Raw genomic sequence first — 21,603 nt, 5'->3', positions numbered from 1 at the left:
GAATGCAAAGCAAGGCAAGCAGAAAGAGAAAAGCGATTCCTGCACATCAACCTGATGTCCAGGAAATACATGCATACATCTGTATTCGTTTCTTCTTTTGGCAGTTTCTCCTGTAATATAAATGTAAAACTATTTTAAATAGTTTTAAGTCATTTAACTTGTGAATGCACAGTAATAAAATCTCAGACTTTGGTTTCAGGATATCTTTTTCCCTCGCCTGACAAAAGCTTGCAAACTCTCCAGCCTCCCTGTCCTGTGCGGGATGGGCGGTCACTGCGCTATTTCTCCCTATAAAGGAGAGGAGGCATGGACCTGTTGCGCTCTAATCGCCAAGCTGCCAGCGCAGAAAGCGAGCCTGCTCCCTGAATGCTCAGCGTGTATCAGCAATCTGCTGCACCGATGGATTTTAAGGAGCTTGGAGACGGCTCGTCCTCCGAGGGCGACACGGAGGATCTGGACAGCGTGAAAGCGCTCACGGAGAAGCTGAAGTTACAGACCCGCAGACCGTCCTACCTCGAGTGGCAGGAGCGCGTACAGAGCCGAGCGTGGAAGGAAAGAAATTCCGCGGACGGTCCCGAATCAGGAGGACAGCAAGTCGTTTCCGTGCCGGCAATTTTGAGGAGGTCAGAACTGGTTGTGGGCAGCATCTGTGGCTTTGACACTATGGACGATGCCCTGGAGCATCTTAGAAAAGAGCTGGTGAGTTCCTCCAGAAATTTGATTTGATTTTTATCTAAAGATGCGTCACGCCCTGAGAAATAATTTGCACTTCTTGATAATCTCCAATCATTAAAACTAATTAATGAATAAGTAAATAAATAAATAATACAGAGTCCTTATCCATTCTTGAGAAATACAGATAGCTATCTATCTCCTACTTCACCTTTAAAACAGATAGGCATCTCTTTAGGTGTCAGTGATCTTGCTTGCATGACTGCTTGTCTTAACTTAAGGGAAAGAAGTCTAAACACACAGATTGCGAAACAATATGGTGCCTGTTTTCTCATAAGCTGCAACCCATGTAGTCCACATGATTTTTACCCTTTGATGAGGAGATAGGCACCATCCAAATCCAAACTTCCACATATGTTCTGCTAAACTGAACACTGAAACTCACTTTCTTCTCAAACGCGCTCCCTCCATCCCTCCTCTACCCTCAGAGGGAAATGCAAGTTCAGGACAACCGACTGGCCCGTCAGCTGATCCGTCTGCGGGTGGAGATCCATCGGCTCAAAGTGGAGCAAGTGTGCCACCGTCACAAGGAGATGCTGGACGACGCAACGTACGAGCTGGAGGAGTGCGGAGAGGAGTCGGACCTGCTGTGTGACATCCCCATGAAGGCTGCCTTTGCTCTGTCCACCCCTCTAAAGCATCTGGGCCTCACCAAGATGAATATCAACTCCAGGCGTTTCTCACTGTGTTAAAGACCGCAGGCCTCACTCATGCCACCGAGGACGCTCCGTCACCTCCTCTGTGTTTGTGTAGGCATTATTGTTATAAAGGGTTATTTCCGTTGATGGCGCAGTGGGGCAAAAGTAAAGATGAGCCACTAGCAGCTGTGAATGAAAATGAAAACGTTGATGACTTTGATGTGTGCCTTGGTATGACATGCATGAGGAAGCCTGTGCATACAGACCTGCAGGGGCATACACCTTTATCATCACGCAGCTTCCTGCTGGATGAGGTCTGGGCAGCTCTGCTGTTGACTGAGAGAATTAATGAAGACTAAGAGCTAGACTGAAGTATACTCAGTGAACTGAGTATATTTTTAATATCAGAAACCAAGGTGATTTGGTGATGCAAATTCATATTGAACAAAGAAGTTTAAGCGGGACAATAACTCATTTATAAATCTGTTCATATTCTTGGACTCTGCAGGAGTGCAGTAGAAATTCACATTTCAAATATGCCTTATTTACCTTCTACTGAGTTCACTCCACCCACTGTTAGAAACGAGCTCCCCGAAGCCACCTTTATTGTGATTGGCTGCCCCTCTTGAGAAGAGGTGAGGCGATTTTGTTAAGGTTATCCCCTCTCATTGAGGTCATTAGAAAAAACTGTCGGAAACTGTGTTTGGAGCAGTCTGTGCCTGAGCTTTTGGCTCACGGGGATTACTTTGCATACACTGACCTCATTATTGGGAACTTAATTCATGTTTAATATGACTGTTCTCCATTGTCATGTGCCTAGAACAGATATAACTTATATATACAGTGATTAACACATGCATTAGAGCATGCCTTCGAAAATGACCAAATGAACTTTTAATTTTCTGAAATCTGTCAGCACGTGCAGGCGCTTTAATCAAATTCATATTTGCAATGAAAATAAAATGAAAAATATAATTAATGTTATCTGAGAATTACAGTCATTTACTTGCATTCCTGAACAGAAGCAACAATTTTCCTGATAAAAAAAACAACAGAAAATCTTCTTCTTTTTTTTTTTTTTTTTTTTTTTTACAGATTTCTAAATCATTTCTGATCTTATTCATTTGACAGAAAATGAGGAAATGTTAGGTCAACTTTAAGGTTATACAGAAATGAAAGTAGCCCTCCCACGTGTTCAGGTCACACTACCTTACATCACCTCAGAAATTATGCTGCCAGCCTAAATAGGTCTTGGAACAAAAGTGAGATGTTACAATTTAGAAAATGAAATAAAGACAAAACATATTGAAGCTGTTTTCAAGCTTGAATGAAAAAAAAAAATCACATATTTCCCCTGTGGCCTGCAGTGCTACTCATGCTACTCATCTCTCTGGCTGTGAGTTTCTCACTTTGCCTGGCTTCTCTTCAATAAAATGGAATCTAATAGCGTTCCCCTAAAATACATTTAAATACCTCAGCAGCAACGTCTCTTCTCTGAAATCATGACTCAAGTTTTATTTTTAATCTACCGTGATCTGCCATGTGAGGACTGCAGTTAAGCAAGGTTAAAGCCTCTTTACTTCTTATTTGCCATCATGCTTTTACAAGCATCATGATTAGATAGATGATGTTCACGTCTGCAGATTTTTATTCATTTATTTTTTAAGTAACTGGGTCATGACCTCTGAAAAGAGTCAGATGTATTCCCATCAAATATATTTTTCGGCACTTTGAATGTCAAGTAAGATTTAGGCAAAGCCATTAACGACCCTTTTAAAAGGTCACGAGCCAAAAAGTTTGGGAAACACAGCTTTACTGAAACTGATGCATGAAGGCAGCTGCTCCTGTCTGGTCTGGGCCGATACAGAAATGCTCAGCAACACGTTGAAGTAAACAAAGTCCTTTAATGCAGACACTTACAGCAGCCACAGGCAGGTCACACTCCAGCATTTTTTACACCTCTTCTTCACAAACCAAAAATATCTCTGCAACCTAGCAGCTGCAGTGACACAAACCAGGAGCTCGTGTCCGATGTTCTTTGTTTTTCATTAGCACGTCAGGATGCTGCAGAGCACTGATTTTAGACTATATGTGGCTGGCCAGTGACCAAGTATATTTTATGTTTTAAATGATTTTGTCTTTAGTTTAGTTTTTTAAAGAATGAATGAATTTAACTTTGGTTAAATTCATTCAGATGTTTAAAAGTGTAAAACATCTATTAAATGTATTATTCTATGCAGATTGTTAAATCAAGTTGTAATATGAATGTAATGACTTAACTGAACAAATATATATAAAAAACGCCTTAAAGTGTAAATTCCTAAATCTTTTTCTTTCACATAAAAGACATATTAAAGAGGTTTTATTTATCATATTTGAATCAGTTATAATTACTATATGATGGGAGACAGTGTTACACCTGCCTGTTCAGAATGGGTCACAGCTTTCTCAAAAAAACCTCTCATCTGAGCAACGTAAGTGTCTCAGGAAACCACACAGCGAATAGAGTGAAATGAAAACATTCCCAGCCATCTTTTTCAGAAACAGGTTGAGGTTTCAAGCGTTTAGAGTCATGATATTTTGTAAAAGCTTGAAAGTTTTGGTTAGATATCTCTTTTCTTTCTTTTTTTAAACAGCCTTTTTGTAAGTAGTTTTGGTTGAAGTTAGAATTAGAGTTAGGCTTGTTCTGAGATGGGAGGAGCAGACATGAGTATGGATGAACAGAGATATGAAATGCTGATGATTGTATGATTTCTGTCGGTGTAAGTGAGGGAAAACATCCCCACATGTTCCAGCACATCCATCTCCATCATCCACCCTCGGTCCTAAAGCCACCCAGGCACAACGGTATCTTCTTTCCTTCCCAAGAGACAGCCATGACCTGCTATAACACTCAGACGTATGAAAGGGGCCCTGGAGGGATGTGCAGAAGCAGACATAGTCAAGCTCGACACCAAATATGCCTTGGCAGAGCGCGGACGCCGTGTTAAATGAGAGCGCAACTAAGACTGTTGAAATGATCACAAGTGGCATACTTCAGGAGTTGTGTGATCTCATGTGGGTCGCGGGACCTCAATAGTTAGACACATGGAAATGAGTATCATATGGAAGACACAGAGGATTAAGTACTACGGCTTGAGGCCGTATTCTTGAGTGAATGCTTTCAGAATAAAGGGCTGCAGACTTGTGTTTCTCAGGCTGCTCATTCTTTGCCCTGTAGATACTTTCCCGTGACCCTTTTTCGCCCGTATCTTTCTGCTTGCCATCAAACCAGCAGAAGATATTACAGTGTAAATAAAGAATAGTAATCCATCTGTTTATCATAAAGCCAAGTAAGCCTACATGATGCACATGAGTAAGCACTAGAGGCAAAAAAAAAGAGCCCTCATTTACATTCACGAAAGAGGCCAGCACCTGCATCATGTAGCAGGAGGTAGGAGGTCTGGAAAACTTTCTGCACACTGATAGCATCGCAGTTTGATTGCGTAACAGAATGTGATTTCCAACCACATTTGGAAGTAGTGACAACTGTGGTCGAGAGGAAGAAAGGAATACCCTTAAAGCTCCAGAAGGCCTGGACAAAGCTGATCTCCAAACATGGCGGGACACTTTTTCTCCCAGCACGTATCAAAGAAGAGTTCTTGGATGATTAGACTTTATCTTCTGTCACATGCACCTACCTATTTACATCACTCTCAAAATTAAAAAAAAAAGAAAAATGAAGCACGTTTCACACATCCTCCTAGATTTATACTCTGCACTTTAACGGAAAAAAGAGTGAACTCAGGTGGTTTCATCATGAGTGAGACTTAATCTATGCTGTGGCAGTCTTCTAAGCACATATTTCTGTGCACTTCCTGTAATGTTTGGACTGACTTCCTGCTAGTGCACGCTATGTAGCAGCAGCCGTTCACCACAAGAGAAGAGATGCGGTCCACGGCTAGAGTTGTATGAAATGTCGAAAATGCGACAGCACAGGCTTAGAGGGTGTTAACAGGCAGAGAGGTTTTTACTTTATGCCTTCTCTCGAGTAGAAATGTGACCATGAGACAGCCTGCTAGAGCTAAAATTATGATTCTGTTACAAAATGTTCTTTAAAGGAGACGTGGAGCTTGTGACGAGGCTTTTCTCTTTATATTTTCACATTTTTTAATAGTAAGCTGAGTAAACCAAGACCAAAGGTTAATTTTAAAGCCTTTTTTGGCCACAGACAAAAATATCCTCAAACCACATGTTTGACTAAAAAAGAAAACTTTGTAGTCTTGTTGACTTAACACCTGGGGCATAAAACCACGACACAGGAAATGCAACTGTCCCGAGTGCTGCAAGATATTCAAATATCTTTTGAACCGCTCTGGACCAACACCTCAGCTGCACACTGAAGATGTTCTTTACTTTAAAGGTCAGCAAGTCGCACGTTAAATGCAAACAGCGAGCGACACAAAAGCGCGGCCTACAAAAGCCCCCCGTCTCTAAACTGTTTTGGAAAATTCATGTCTTGTTCCGTGTTTGGGAAAGGTGCTGTCCTGACCCCTTTACCGTAGAGCCCATAACGTTCCCCCTTGCTCTCACACAGCTGCACAGTAAGCACCTGTTAAAAGCCTGCAGAGCAACCCTCAACCTTTCAACGACAGGAAACTCTCTGGGTTGCTCCCCTCCATAGTGCGCATGTGTGCATGCAGGCGCCGCACAAGTGCTCCTGTGACAGTGTTATAATAAGAGAAGCGGATGATGACATCTTCACACCTAGGCTCAAGTGCTGAAAAACTTGCTTGCTGCACTTAAACAGCTCTTTTTAAAAAAAGAAGATTTAAATAAGATTTCCCAATGGCGGCACCTGAAATCTGACATTATTGGACATTATTGGACGCTTGAGGAGACGTTTCATATCCAAAGAGGTGAGTTTCACACGTGTGATTCTTCTTACTTTAAGATTAGGTCAAAGAAGTAAAGTGAAACTGTGATAAAGGTGTAACAGGAAAGGATTTAAACGTCTTTCTTGTCTTAAAGCAAATATTCTACATAAATCTGGGGCTTGTTTTCAAATTTGGTCTTTTCTATGAAGTTTACTGAACTTAAAAAATAACAAATAGCAGCAACGCAAAATAAATCCATAAATAAATGAATAATGTTCAGCCTGCTTCACAACAGTAACAAAGCGCATTCAGCTACTGGTTATCTCCTCTGTTGATATAAATCTGCATTACAAGGAAGATGTGACCACAAAAGAACAAACCGTTTTCTTGTAATGAAATACCAACGCTTCTGTAAATCTACTTTATTAATCTGTCTTTAAATAACATTTTCAAAAAAAAAAAGTTTGGGTATTAAAGTATTTTGATACAAAGTTGACACTTCCTATACAAGTTTGTCTGTATATGGAAACAATGTCGACAATGACAACTGTTAAAACGGTAAATAAATTTAACAGTATGCTGTTAAAATGGTGTACCAGCAATTTACATAAAAACTTAAATCAATCGAATATCTATTCCACTCTATTAAAATCTATTCTTTTTTTACAAAAATATGATTTTTTTATGGTTTGTTTCTTCAAGCTTCTGAACTGACAATGAGTGACTGAAGTCAAAAGTCTTAAAATCTTGGTTCATCACATCATTTCTGGTACACTTAATATCTGAAGTAGCCTTGGTTACATTGGAAACAATAACAACAACCATCAGTATGATTTTGGAAAAGCCTTCAGATGTCGATGATAAAAAGCAGAGGGTAACCCCTCAGTGGAAAATGCTGACTTGTATTACTCCCCGAGTGTGTGTCAGTAAGTGTAGGAGTGCTGATGATAAAATAAAAACATCTTTATGATCCCTCTGTGATTCCTTTCTTGGGGTCTCAGGGCAGTAGTGGGCTGTTACTCTCCAGATTTTTCTCACGGCTTTGAGCCTTTGGGACAGACGGCTGCTGCGATTGGCCCACTGACCTTCTTCCATGAATGGTCTGGTGGGAGCCAAGCGAGCCTGAGAAAGCCGGTTCATACAGAGTACCAGTCTAAAACACAATATACAGAGCACGTGCAGATGCTGGATTATACCAGATTAACACTGGTACACTTCTGCAGGGCCTGCTTTACTTTCTCCAGAATGAGAGCAGGAAACGCCCCGATGTGACTGAACATTGAACAGTGCTGAACATTATAGCAAAACTGTGTCAGTTCTGGATGTGATTTTGTTTAACTGACGCAGGGTAGCATTTAAAAAAAGTCCCTTCAGGTCTCAGACTCTTATTTCTGAGCCCGATTTCCCTCTGAGGCTCCATTTTGAGGCGAGGCCCTCAGTCACATCCGACTGAAGCAGTTTTCGGAAGCAAAAGCTTTTTAGAGCACACAATTTCAAATTTAGCCAAAAAAGATTTACTCAAACTGTTTTTCTTTAGATTTTCCAAGAGAATTCGACTTACATAATTTTAAATAGTGATTATAATATGTGGTTGCAAAGCGACGTGGAATCATTCGTTGGTGAATCTAAGATGCCATTTCTTCCACTGCTAATTTGTTGTTCCCATTTTATGAGCATCAGATTTTTTTGAAAATAACCACAAGTTTCCGCCGTGCAGAAAAGATGGGCTGCAACTGCAGTTCGGACTATTCAGACAGTGAGTGGATCGAGAACTTGGATGAAATCTGCGAACACTGCAACTGTCCCATACCGCCACAATCATGCAACCCAGTAAGTGTTCATCTTGTGTGTAGTATGTGCACATTAGTGTGAGTGTGTTGGTGCACATGAATGAGCGTCCATACATGAAAAGCTTCTGGTTTGTGGTGTGTGTGAGAATGACCACTTGGGGGACAAACACATAAGCTGTAAACCCACAGTGTATTTTGTGTTGTGTGGATTGTTGTTGATTATTGTCATATATTTCTGTATAACTTACATAACTGTGAGGAAAGTTTCCTTTTGGTTGTGTAACTAAATGCGGGCGTAACTATCCGTCCAATGTTGTTTGTTTCCTCTCTGAGAATTAGATTTCCCATTAGACTGGAAATGACAGAAATAAAGGAGAAAACCACATGTCTTACGATTTACCGTCACGATCCACATATGAAACCGTAGAACTTCACGGTCTTACAGTGAATGTGACGTGCGATGGTGTCTTGTTTGACCGCATAAATCTTACAAAGTATAAAATGGAAATCTAATCTTGTTTATTTCTTCCCAGTACACAGAGCAGCTGATTCCATATCCATCGCAGATGACACCTCCTACATCACCTTTACCAGGTAATAAGTTTTAGAAAAAGTAAATTTTGTCTATAAACTTATCCTGATGGAGTTAAATCCATTTTTAATTATTTCGCTTAGTTACACACGACAGCCTCAGTTTAGCACTTCAGACATTTTCCTGCGGGCTAATAGATGCACTGCATGAGTACAATTTGAAAATAACTGTATACATAATTATGTAATATAGTTTTTTTTATTGTGTCAGTGTCAGTACATCTGGACTTTTCCCTCATCCCATCACATTATAAATATTTCCATTTCATTGTTTATGAACACAAAGTTTTCCATTTGCTTTCCATTCTCTGGTTTCCGCGGTGGTTCCTCTTGCTGTTTACACAAATATGACCAAGTATGCATGAAATTATTCAAGTAACTTTGGGCTTATTGTGTACTCAAGTACCACAGCCACACTTTGTTTCCTGGGTCCTTTGTGTAATAATGAATGTGATCTAGGATCAGTTGCAGCAAGTAGTTACAGTAAATCATGTAGTGACACATTTTTTATGATGATTCACTTCCCCATGCAGGAAACAGCTTCCGCTAGTTTATCTATTATATTTTTAGCCTCTAAGTTGGAGTTAGTTCTATAAATAATGAAAAGACAACAATTTATAATGCCATTATCTTGCCCTATAAATAAATCTTTAATTATTCACCTGTAAATGTCTACTTGCTGTTCTCGTACACTCTGACGAGAGGGGATTATTCGCCATCGCCAGCTCACGCTCACAGGGGATCGTTTGCTTTTTCTGTGTAATGTAATGCATTACAATGTGCCGCCGTGAAAGGGCCCCACATGTCTTTGTCAGATATGTAAAATGGAATAGGTTGAAATAAGCTTGACATAAGCTTTTCATGTTAATTGTAAGTAAAATTGTATCTAAAACTACAAATTTTGTCTTGCAGTCAACGTTGTGGTGGCCATTTACAGCTATGAGCCCACTCATGACGGCGACCTCGGCTTCGACAAAGGAGACAAACTCAAGATCCTCAACAAGTAATCTGCTTTTAAACACACAGCAATGTCTTGCAACGAAACCAAGAACTAATCTGGTCCATTATCCACTCACCCCATAAATAGTGGAGCATAAGCTATAAAACCTTAACACCAGGACATTTAACTGATGATTGTACAAAGACAACCCAAACTGAGAAACTGCATTGTTTTGTTTTTAATTATATATACACTCATTTTGACTTTAATACCAGAAATATGTTTGAAAAAGTTGGGACTGACACACTTTCCACTGTGTATCGTGACCCTGTGTATGTTAGGAAAACGAGAAAATCAATCGTTGCAGTTTTGAAAGTGAAATCTCTTTTTTGTTTGTTGATTGGAACAGCTGGGGTAATCTTGTTTTTGGGATGGCTGACACATCTGGACCACAAGTGAAGCCAAGCTGCTGTAATAATAATACAGAGTAGCAGTGTTTTGCTAAAATAAGCAAGAATGTCTGTCGCCTGCATGGCAGTACGCATTGTTTACTACACCAAAAGATGGCTGTGGTGTTTTTAGATCATGGGTATCGATATTTCAAGTGCTCAGCCTCGCCCTAGGGTTAAATACGAAAGACTCAGATAAAGACTTAAATTAGAAAACATCTGCGCGACGCTCGTTATAAAAACGATCGTGTTTCTAATTAACATTTCTAGCTTCATGTTCCACCAACTGCTTTTTTTGCGTATTACACAGTTTTTCCAGTCTCTAACTGCTCTGTCCCCACATTTTCTTTTAATGTATTGTTGACGCCAAATTTAAATTGAGCACATTTTTTGCTATATTGTCTTTGTACGTTTTCAGTTAAATATTGGGATTAACTTATTTGCAAATGACTTAAATTCAGCTTTTAATCATACTTGCACACAGCTGTGGGTCTGCTGGACTGCCGAGCACCCACTGTAAATACACGCCATATGTTTTAGAATGTATTTTCAGATGGGAGATGTTATGACTACATGATCTCACCCAACACTTCCTGTCAATGTGTGCTGTTGAAAATTGAATAAATGTAAAAAAGTGCCCCCAAAAAATTCAGACGTGTGATTTTGCGGGTTTGAAAGAGGAAACACAAACTTTAACAAGAGAAAAACATACATATAACAGCAAAGGAAATAAAGCCATATGACATACTGTGCTATATATATGTGGGTAAATATAAAAATGTGCAATAGAAACTCATTCGAATATGTGTATGTACGCAGAAAAGAAAATAATCTTTTGCTTGAAAGTTAAAGTTAATATATCAAAATATAAAAAGCTAGTGTTCTGCATGCACACTTAATGTAGCAAGATTTACCAGTTTTTTAGTAAAAAAATATGTTTGTGACATAGAAAACATAACTTCCTGGAACGACTGCTAGCTAATATTGTATTAAAACGTGTGACAATTGTTAATGATTTTAGGCAGAACTCCAACGACATAACAAGATTAATTTATGTAGCTCAAGATCTTAAATCTTTAATTTTTAGGGCCGTTTACAATTAAGTCTGTGCTGAGCATCCTTCTTTCCCTTCAGCGTCTTCTTCTTTTACACAGAGCAACACATTTTTCTCCCTCCCAGCGATGCGCTTCATTTTATTCACGTAAAGACTATTGAGGCCTTTTTGGGGTTGAACTGAACCTGTTTTCTGAAGCTGTGTGACACACATCACGGCTATGATAACTAACTCAGAGTATTGTTGCTGCCTCTTCTGACATGCAGGGATGATCCAGAATGGTATCTGGCAGAGTCTCTCACCACAGGCCAGCAGGGCTACATCCCCTACAACTTTGTCGCATTGTCCACCGTGGAGACCGAACCGTACGTCACACAGGAAGCACGCTGACACGCCTTTCAAAGCCATGTCATTCAACCTCAACACCATCTCATGTCATGCAATGCATTATCTGTCCCTGAGGGAAGGGAAGTGGTTAGCTCAAAGTGTGAAGCATATGGTGTGTTTGCGCTGCAGGTGGTTCTTCAGGAACATTTCGAGAAACGAAGCCATGAGGCTGCTCCTCGCTCCTGGGAATACGCAGGGTTCCTTCCTGATTCGAGAGAGTGAGACCGCCAAAGGTAAAATGCTCTACAGAAAACCGACTGCGCAGATCAACAGGCGGCTTCTCAGCAGTCTGTTTTACTTCACATTGAGATGCACTTAAATGCTATATGTCACATTTTAAACCTTTAATAACCTAAATGGAACAAGTGAGCTCATGAACAATATGACTGGTTTCCTCAGTAGCAGTCAGTTTTGTTATTACGTGCATTTCCCGTAATCCCACTACCTGTTTCCCAATTTGTCTCATCTGTTTTGTTTCAGTTTTGTTTTCCTGCTCCTTGCTTAAAATAAAAATATGACTTACATGCTGCATTAATTTCACTGGAAATGAAGCCACGACTGCTAAATGCTCACCCCCCTGAAGTGTGCCACGATTCATTATTTTAGCCACTGGCACACAGTTCTGTACGGCGGTCTACACTGTGCTTTTTTAACATCGTCGAATGACTGTGCCCACGTACAGCCTCACAGAACAACGCAGTACAGTGTGATTACCACAGATATTTAACTCTGACTCATAACACACTGGAACACACGGTGACTCACATTTTGTGAGAAAAGTGATGTTTCTATGCATTGTAGTAAAATGACTATAAAATATAAATTATTACAATCAATCAATCTTTATTTATCCCAGACTCATAGTCCATAAAAACAAGATAAACCTCATAACACATAAAACAATAAAAACAGATTAAAAAACCCACCCAAATCGTTTTCCAACAAAAAGACGACCACACCAGCGTCTCTACAATGTAGGCTGGTTACTGAGGGGTGTTCCCATATGTGCATTAAGCTTTACAAGAGGACCCCAGCCACGTAAACCAAAACCTGTCTGAGAATCATTGTCATGCTTTCTTCATTGCCAGCTTAATCGAGTGATGGTTGCATCATTTGGTTGCTTGTAAATCCTTTTTTTTCCTCTTACTTTTGAAGCGGTAAATTTTCAGAAATGTAACAGGATTCAAACTCTCACCTTCAGCTGAATAAAACATAAGCTGTGTATAAAAGATAGATGATTGCACAACTATGTTTTTCAGCTTGAAGTTTGGCATTATGGCCTTCACTATTGTGGAGCAATGAGTGATAATACTTGGACCAGATGGTTGAGTGCTAATATGAAAACCACAAGTCGTTAGCCAATGAGCATCCTCTCGATAAACCCGCTCTCTGACACTTAGAATGATAAAACTTTACAAAATGGACTTACGGTAACGTTTTACTCAACAAATCGAAAATCTCACCAAAAACCAGCGACTAAACCCATAAAACCACCAGGAAACTGTTAACAGAGACCAGGGCTGGGGCTGTTTCTCACTGAGAAAACTGTAGTCTGTTTGCAAACACCACTATCACCCCATCACGTTGGCCATCTTTGATATGGTCAGTGAGTGCTATATTAGCTAGCTTAATTGCCAAGATGCATCCAGATGCACACACAGCTACTCGCTGTTAGTAAGTCACTCACCGAAAAACTGGAAGAGTTTGCTGGACGGTCTGTTAACATGGCAGCAAACTCAAAAAATGCTCAAAAAGTCCATTTCGGTGACAGGAAGCGGGTGAGGTGACACCTGGAAGACAGCTAGAAGCTACACGTATTATCGACCTGTCACTCACAACAGCTGAGACCCTAATACTGCCTCATCAAAGCCTTTTCTTAATTTTCAAGCCCCAGAGGTTACCACGTGTGTTCAAGCTATAACAACTCCATGACACCAATATGCTTCCTGTTTAAAGCGTTATGGGAAACAAAGCAAACATTTTTATGTTACATGGGAGTAGATAGTGCATGTATCTCAGGTTTGTCAGGTGGAAAGGATTTTCAATGCTCCTGGTTGGTAAAAATGATCAGATTAGCAACTTTAAGCATTAAAGCTGTCACGATGTTGCAAATCTACGCAGAGCGAATCAGCCCACAACATTATTTCTGCTTCAAAGGCCATTTTAGCATTAAACTTTGTCTATATTATGAGAAAATTAAAAAATTTTAATAGTACTAATGTACTGATGTATTAATATTGACATTTCCAATACATTAGCTACTAATTTCATGCGTTGTAGTGGATTATGTATTTTGGAAAGCCTTAAGTGTCTGACAGTGAAAAGCTTAGTTAGGACATTTTAGAGTAAATCATCATGGTTCTAACTTCCTGTTCCAGGATCATACTCGTTGTCAGTGAGAGATCTGGACCATAACACAGGTGAAGGAGTGAAGCACTACAGGATCCGCAACATGGACAATGGTGGCTTCTACATCACAGCGAAGATATCCTTCAACTCGCTGAAGGAGCTCGTCCATCATCACTCACGTGCGTACAGCCTCTTGAGGGGATTATCGATATTGCTGGTTACTGTGGAGTCTTCATTCTAATAATTTTATACGTTTCTTTTCTTTGTCATTCAGGTGATGCAGACGGGCTGTGCACAAAGCTGGTGAAACCATGTCAGTCTAGGGCACCGCAGAAGCCCTGGTGGCAGGACGAGTGGGAGATTCCTCGTGAGTCTCTGAAACTGGAACGCAGGCTCGGAGCTGGGCAGTTTGGAGAAGTCTGGATGGGTAAGTGCATTTCCATTTGCATGACTTTTAAAGGTTTGCAGAATTTTGCAGAAAAAGATCGTGTGTACAAAGCCCAGTTGCTCAATCTGGCTGTGGCCTTGACTGCGTGGCTGCCAGAAAGTTTTCGCCAGGGTTTTTCTGCAGTGTATGCAGAAGCGTTTCCTCCATGCAGTCTTAATTGTAGGCTTGTTTGAGCTGGTTAACTGAAGAGTGATGGGAGGTATTAACCGTGTTACACAACATCGCTCAAGCAGCATAAATCTGGCTTTCCTGTGAAGGATTAAGGTAAACAAGACACAAAGTGTTTGGATCACATGGGTATCAGTTGAACTAATCTGTACCACAACCCCATTATTACTGAATTGCAGGGGTAACTTTCCCTCTATTCCCCATCCTCATTTGCCAGCACAATTTAACATCCCAAACAAACCTCTCTTTAAGAGCTAAACATTACCAACAATGGAACTTCTCCACTCACAGCCACTTTATACTTACAATGTTTGCTCCCATGTAGCCAGAGCTCTGTTTGTTTCTTCATCCTCATCCAAACATTGGTTCAGTGACATTCTTGAATTGTGGGTGCGACTGTCCCTGGCTTTGAAATGTTTATTTGCATGCACATGAAAATACACAACTACGTCTTCTAACGAGATTTCCATAGTAGATAAAAGGGGCAGAGAGATGCTTTGAATAGTAAAAATAATTTGCTCACAGTGTCGCTGCACTTCATGTTTGGTGTGAATTGTTCAGCGCTTTGTGTAACTGAAAGTGAAACTGCTCGGTTGTGGCTTTAGTTGGCATGAGGAGGGTGTCAGTGTTCCAGAGCTGGAATGAGAACCTGTTTGCATGAAAGCCATTCAAAAACTGTTGCTCGCCTGGCCCACGTTGAATCACTCCACTGGTGACAAAAGAGCTGTGTTTAGAGTCATCAAATCACCAGCCGGCAACTAGACGGGCTTAATTACTCGTGTGGACAGAACAGGACATTCTTAGTTGGAGTAGAGGCATAGCTTTGTTTGGCAATCAGTTCAGGGTTATAATCTAACATTTGATTGTGGATAAAAGTTGTTACATTTTCTAAAAATGAGTAGAGTGGAGTCCTGCTGACTTTGCTTTGTTTTACATATTTGGCACGATATGATATCAATCGGCCTTCATTACAGGGAAGGAAAAAAAGACAATAAAATAAAGATAAAACATCTTATTAAAAGACAGCTTTACCAAATGTCTCCATAGCTGGGATTCGTGCTGTGTGATAATAAATCTTCTGTTGTTACACCCACAATGATTTCATTTTCAGAAGCACGGAGCCTGCAAACATTTTTATACACCGCATTTCGCCATTCAGCTTTAAACGCTCCTCCCCTCACCCTCAACCCCAGACACGGCAGATGGCTGCCCTGAGGTTCTGTCAGAGGCTTCTTCCTGTTAAAGCTGAGCTTTTCCTTCGAGCCACCAAGTACTTGCTCATAGGAGGTCATCGGATTCTTGGGTTTTCTCTGTATTATTCTAGGGTCTTTACCTTACACTATATAAAGTACTGGGTGACTTGTTTCAAGCAGCACTCTAACATTTGACTTGACTTGGTTAGTCATGACCGCACACAAAAGTAATGATTTAGCATTCAATGTTATTTAATCAACGGCAAACGTGGAGTCACCCACTTCATTTTAGCCATCTCACTGACAAACCGCTCAGCAAGTTACAGTCATAGTCTGTGCTGGTGCACTGCACAAATACTGGACTGGTGGTGGGTAACAGATTAAATATTAAGACACTCAAGGCAGACACACCCTTGTAATGTGTAACTCCAAAGGCTAAATGGATGTGTATTTATATAACACTTCTTTTGTCTTTTTCAAACTTCAACCCACAGTCATGCGTTTGCATGTCCTCTTGCCACGATTTAAACAGTGAAACAGTTAGAAACCTGTTTTTGCACCAGACTATGGGAAGGTTGTTAACTATGGGAAGGTTAAACCAGCCACTAGTGGCCATTCAAACACTTGCCATTTTTTGACACTTGCTTGTTAGCTCAATTTTTTCAGCTCTGACATACTAAAGTAAAAAGTGCTAAGTGGTAAACACCAGCATGAGTTCACCCTGTGATATCTATATGCCCATATGTTTTCAGGTGTCTACAACAACGACAGGAAAGTGGCAATCAAGAATCTGAAAATGGGCACTATGTCAGTGGAAGCTTTCTTGGCAGAAGCCAACATGATGAAGAACCTGCAGCATCCTCGCCTCGTCCGCCTCTTCGCTGTGGTTACCCAGGAGCCGATCTATATTGTCACCGAGTACATGGAAAATGGTAGGCAGAAACACAACATGTGTCACAACCTGGAGAATTTTACTAATGAGCTAGTAGCGCCCAACACTCAAGAGGGAATTCCACATGTCAGCTGAAGCATTAAAGGAAAATAAATCAGTGTTTCTGAGCAGTTCCTATTTGAAGGTAAATTAAAGAGATATGCGTTTGTAATCACACCAGCTCCTTTCCATTCAATTAAGTAATCTAAAATATGTCTAAGCCTGTCTGACATCTCCTGCCGTGTCAGGGTGAGCTCTGTGCCTGCAGCCTGCAGCAAAGACAAAAGAATTTCTGTTGTAAGTTCTCGCGCTGTTATAGACGCTCAGGATTAAACATGTTGATCTCCTATCAGACTTTGGGTGAAAGCACATGCTCGAACAAAAGAGCGGGCAGCCCAATGCGTTTCTTCTTTTCCCTGAGTCATAATGTCGTCATACACCTGCTCCACCTCAGTGAGCCTGTTGAATCAGTAGAATAGGTTTTGATGGTACATCCACAGCTGCCCTTCTGTTTGTTTGACTTTGATCTTTGATAAGAGATGAAGCTCTGTAATTTTTACATGAATCGAGTCGTGTGAGGAAATCTGAATGAGGCAGCCACAGTAACTCACGGGCCCTTCCCTTCAAAACTTGCTGCTTTGATGAAGCGGCCAAGCTCTGATAGGCCATTTTCGGCTTCTCCTCGTGGCCTTCACTGCTGGCTGCTAAAATGTTTCAAAGCAAACATGAACTTTCACTTCTTTGCTGGGCCCCTTCCAGACAGGTTACTGGTGTTTACGCATCGAGGGGAAGTCTCTCCGGCCCGTCTGAGACGAAGGGTGTTAAATTAGGAGAGGATGAATCACTGTGTTATTGTTCACACAGACCCCTGATGGTGCCTGGCTCTTTTCCAGGGACACATTTACACAAATGTCGGCACACTGCACCGCTGCGGCCGTAAACAAACATGCCGCAGCGCTTTGAATAACAGTTTGTTCAGCATCTCGCCACTGTGTCTTCCTCTTTTCCCCTCTCCTCTTACATAACATATGAGGAATTGCAGTGAATCACAAATCATGTTAGCAGTTTCAGTACTCTCAATAAAGGTTTACTGCCCACAAATCTTTCACTGAGAGGAACAATCGCAAAATGCACAGAGAGATGCTGTCACAAACACAACAACGGCCCTACTGCTGAAATGAATGGCGTGCCTTTGTATAGTCGTCTGTGAGTAGCTTGCAAACCACCAGCACTGGTTCTATGTGAGGCCGTGTCTTTGTCTGGGATCCACATGTTAACGGGACACAATTGTCGCTTCTGTTGTGAAAAGAAAGGACGGCTCTGGAGTTCCCATCTTTTCCGCTTCTCCCTTTTTTTTATTATCAGAGACAACAAAGATGGAAAATAACAGGCGTGCCATCCCAGCTTCCCTTTGTGACCTTGACAAAGAGCTTTACCCTGGTTCTCATACTTCAAAAACTGTCCTCCGGACTTAAGCAGAGGAGTAACTGCCTCTTCTTTCCTGGCACAGTCATTCCTCTGAAACTATTTCCTTTGGCCTGACTTGGTTGGGTGGTGCACAGAGGTATTGTTCTCTGCTAATCAAAGTCAACACAAAGTCAGCTATCAGAAACATATCTGATGGTCTCTGCTTCCTCCAAGTAAAATGTTCACTGATTTGAGGTGCTATTCTGGTCCAGCTCGCTGTATTTATGGCTGCGGAGAATCGCGAGGGCTTTTGTTGTGGATAAAGGGAAATATAATTAGTCTTGTGGACAGTGCATGGTTTTTTCCAATTCATTTTAGCATTCATTGTTGCCTAATCTTTGTTGCATAACAGTCAGTAATGTGGACGTGCCATTATGCAACCTGTTATTCTTTTTGAATGAATGAAAACTTAAGTTGTATATTTTTCTTACAGGTAGCCTGGTGGATTACCTGAAAACAACAGAGGGGAGCAATTTGCCCATGAACGTCCTGATAGAGATGTCATCTCAGGCAAGACATTTATTGTTACAGTGAATATATCTGCCCACTTATCTCCATCCTCTCTTCAAGTTATTTACAAGATTTCGTTTTTCACTTCCTATTATTCTAGCACAGCACTTCCACGCAGTAAAGTACCCACTGTTGAGGCTTAGTTTAATCTGGTGATAATATCAGAACCGTGTGTGTGTGTGTGTGCGTGCAGATGTGAAACCATGTTGATGAATGCAGGCTGGTCTAGACACTGTGGCACATATACCACAGAGGCTTATTACCACCGAACAAGGGGGCTATTGCCTGAACATTTTATCTTGTGTTTTTTTTAATCACACATTTGCACAAAGATGCCAACGTAGCTAAAATTTTAAAAGTATGGCCTTTGCCACCGAATACATGTGGCAGTGAAAGTATTATAATAAGCTTAGGTCGAAAACGAAAAAGTGTAGTTGAAACTTCTTTCAAGTCAGACCCACTGCTTCCTTATCTTTCCAGTCTTAATGCAAAGCAAAGCTAAACCAGCCAACTGCTGACTTCACACTGGCTTCAGCTGCAAAATTTTAAGCATATATTACTATTTGTACCCACTCCTACTTTGTGAAATATAACCTGTCAAAGAAGTTAAATGTGTAGGTTTGGGAATGGAAAACAAAACCACAGGAAGGCAGGCTGAAGCTTCAAAGTCTAACCTGACGAGATTCTCGATGTGCAAGAGGCAAATTCTCGAATGCCTCAGAGCTCGCTGCAGAGGGCTGGAGTTTGTGCACAGCAGTGAACGCATTTTTACAGAATCAACGTTTTCAAGCCAGTTATGCACTGATAGATTTTGTGGTAACTGTAACCACCATGCAGTGGACCATAGAGACAAATGTGATTTATTGCTGTGGTCACAACCCTACCTTATGTTTAAATCAAAGTACATGCATGCAGTTAGAGGAATTAGAGATTTTACTCATAATATTTTGAGAGTGGCAACCACAAATCTAAGTGTGGTTTTAAGAACTTTTTAAATGCTTTCCATTATTTCTTTCATGCCACAATCAAATGAATGGAACAAAGGTGTAAAGAGGTATAAAGAGGTAGAGGTGGAGGTCACACTGCCACTTTGTGAAAGACGCAAACATACGTACATCTCAGGTTTCTCCCCGCCTATGTGACACATTCTCACGCCTGAAATATGCACCGCAGCTTCAGAAAAACTAGATAAAACTAGAGAAATGAACAGATCGCCATAAATGTATCAGATAATTTGTGTTTGTGGAGTGGTGAATTCTGTGGAAATCCTTAGCATCAATTTCCTTATTCATCGGAGTGCACTATCAGAGTCCCTTGTAGGTCCACGTCTTTCAAAATGAGCTGTGTTGTACCTGAATGAGTCACAGACTGCCACTGTAATAAACTCTCAGTCTGTGGGAAGGCAAAGCAAGGACTGCAGCATTTTGTTTTGGGAAGTAGAGCTGGTGTTGTGCACCTGGGTGGAGCACAGAGGTGAAAGGGTAGAGAGAACTGACCCGAGGAAGTAGTCAACTCCCTACTTTGGGAATCTGTCTGGTTCATGTGTCTAACACACAAACATTGCACAGTGCTAAAATACACACAGGCCGTACACAGCCATTTATTTTGTGCTTGAACACACACACACACACACTCATGCTTCTTTTGTCTTGTGCTGTCCCCTGCAGGTGGCTGACGGCATGGCATTTATTGAGCAGAAAAATTACATTCATCGAGATCTGCGAGCTGCCAATATTCTCGTCTCTCATGAGCTCATCTGCAAGGTTGCCGACTTTGGACTCGCACGACTCATAGAGGACAACGAATACACAGCGAGAGAGGGTAGCAACAGCTTTACCTATATCATCTCTTCGGCTCTATTTCAAAGCATTTCATAGATTCTTGTTTAATCTTCTCCATTGTTTCTAGGTGCAAAGTTCCCCATCAAATGGACGGCCCCTGAAGCTATTAATTATGGCACCTTCTCCATAAAATCTGATGTGTGGTCATTTGGGATCCTCCTTACAGAAATAGTGACATATGGACGCATTCCTTACCCTGGTAAATGATCACACTCGTATTACTCATTCTAGTAATAATAATAATTGTAAAAACATTTGATTTCTTATTTGTTTATTTATTTTTTATCAGGTATGTCCAACCCAGAGGTAATCCAGAACCTGGAGCGGAGCTACAGAATGCCACAGCCTGACAACTGCTCCGATGCTCTTTATAGCATCATGTGTCACTGCTGGAAGGAGAATCCGGAGGAGAGACCTACGTTCGAGTACCTGAGGAATGTTCTGGAGGATTTCTTCACATCCACAGAGAGGCAATACCAGGAATAGCTAGGAATAGACACATACAATAAACAGATTCAAACTAAGGCACAGCCTGTGACAGTGGATGCTGGATTTTGATTTTTTTCTTTAGAAGAATGCATGCCTTTCTACTGATAGGGATAAACAGACATTTTCCAAGTTTCTGCATCAAATATATTCTGACATGACCACTTAGATATGATACTATTACCTATGGAACTATGAATATGAACCAGCTGGATCAGAGCCAGCAGCAGAGGGGAGCGTGATCGCCAAGCTGCTTGAATTAACTGGGGACTGACTGATGTAGCTGGATAACCAGCTGCTCTCCTGGTGCTTGTTGTTAACGTGTAAATACTGTTCACTGCTTCAGCTGTGTTTTACCTCTGCTGTTTAATAAATGTTTTTGAAAGTGTTTTAATTTCAGTAAAAAAAGAGAAGCTGTTCATGAATGTTGTTTGTTACCAGATGACATGTGCATTATTTTAGTTTATCATTGCTGATGTTGCAGTGCGTTACCCTAAAATCATGAGAGCCGTCAAACTATTGCTATTGCTCGAGTACTGTAAGTTTTGGGGTAACTTCTGAATCTTCCATTGATCTTGGGTTCTTTAAACTTGTACTGCATTTCGTTTTAAAGGCAAATAATATTTTTACAATGCTGTATTTATTTTAGGGGCAGCGCTACTTGCTTATTGTAGGATTTTATTTACATAACACAGACGTTTATATTTGAGAAATTTGCCTCTGATTAAATATGGAGAAAGCAGCTGCATCATTAAAATGCTGTTTACAACACA

The 21,603-nt window shown here is 40.8% G+C and overlaps 3 protein-coding genes across 3 annotated transcripts in view; 2 read left to right on the top strand and 1 right to left on the bottom strand.

Moving 5' to 3' along the window:
- The window catches only part of zgc:154055 (myotubularin-related protein 9), a 22,635-nt gene extending 9,310 nt beyond the window's left edge, over positions 1-13,325 (bottom strand). The window contains exon 1 of the mRNA XM_076877635.1: positions 13,125-13,325. The gene's annotated coding sequence lies outside the window, so the exon portion shown is untranslated. The remainder of the gene's footprint in view (positions 1-13,124) is intronic.
- fam167b (family with sequence similarity 167 member B) lies at positions 311-4,559 on the top strand. Its single transcript, XM_004566562.5, has 2 exons — positions 311-699; positions 1,161-4,559. Exons 1-2 carry the CDS (start codon positions 367-369, stop codon positions 1,422-1,424), a joined length of 597 nt encoding a protein of 198 aa, XP_004566619.1. The 5' UTR covers positions 311-366; the 3' UTR covers positions 1,425-4,559.
- Positions 6,084-21,603, top strand: lck (LCK proto-oncogene, Src family tyrosine kinase). The gene is made up of 13 exons (XM_004566563.2): positions 6,084-6,268; positions 7,944-8,056; positions 8,550-8,610; positions 9,520-9,610; positions 11,317-11,415; positions 11,567-11,670; positions 13,816-13,965; positions 14,061-14,213; positions 16,348-16,527; positions 18,427-18,503; positions 20,171-20,324; positions 20,412-20,543; positions 20,634-21,603. Exons 2-13 carry the CDS (start codon positions 7,949-7,951, stop codon positions 20,828-20,830), a joined length of 1,506 nt encoding a protein of 501 aa, XP_004566620.2. The 5' UTR covers positions 6,084-6,268; positions 7,944-7,948; the 3' UTR covers positions 20,831-21,603.

Source organism: Maylandia zebra, linkage group LG19 (genome assembly GCF_041146795.1).
Source record: "Maylandia zebra isolate NMK-2024a linkage group LG19, Mzebra_GT3a, whole genome shotgun sequence".
Classification (NCBI taxonomy): domain Eukaryota; kingdom Metazoa; phylum Chordata; class Actinopteri; order Cichliformes; family Cichlidae; genus Maylandia; species Maylandia zebra.
The sequence above is the reverse complement of the archived record's forward strand: the minus strand, read 5'-3'. Positions and strand labels throughout refer to the sequence as shown.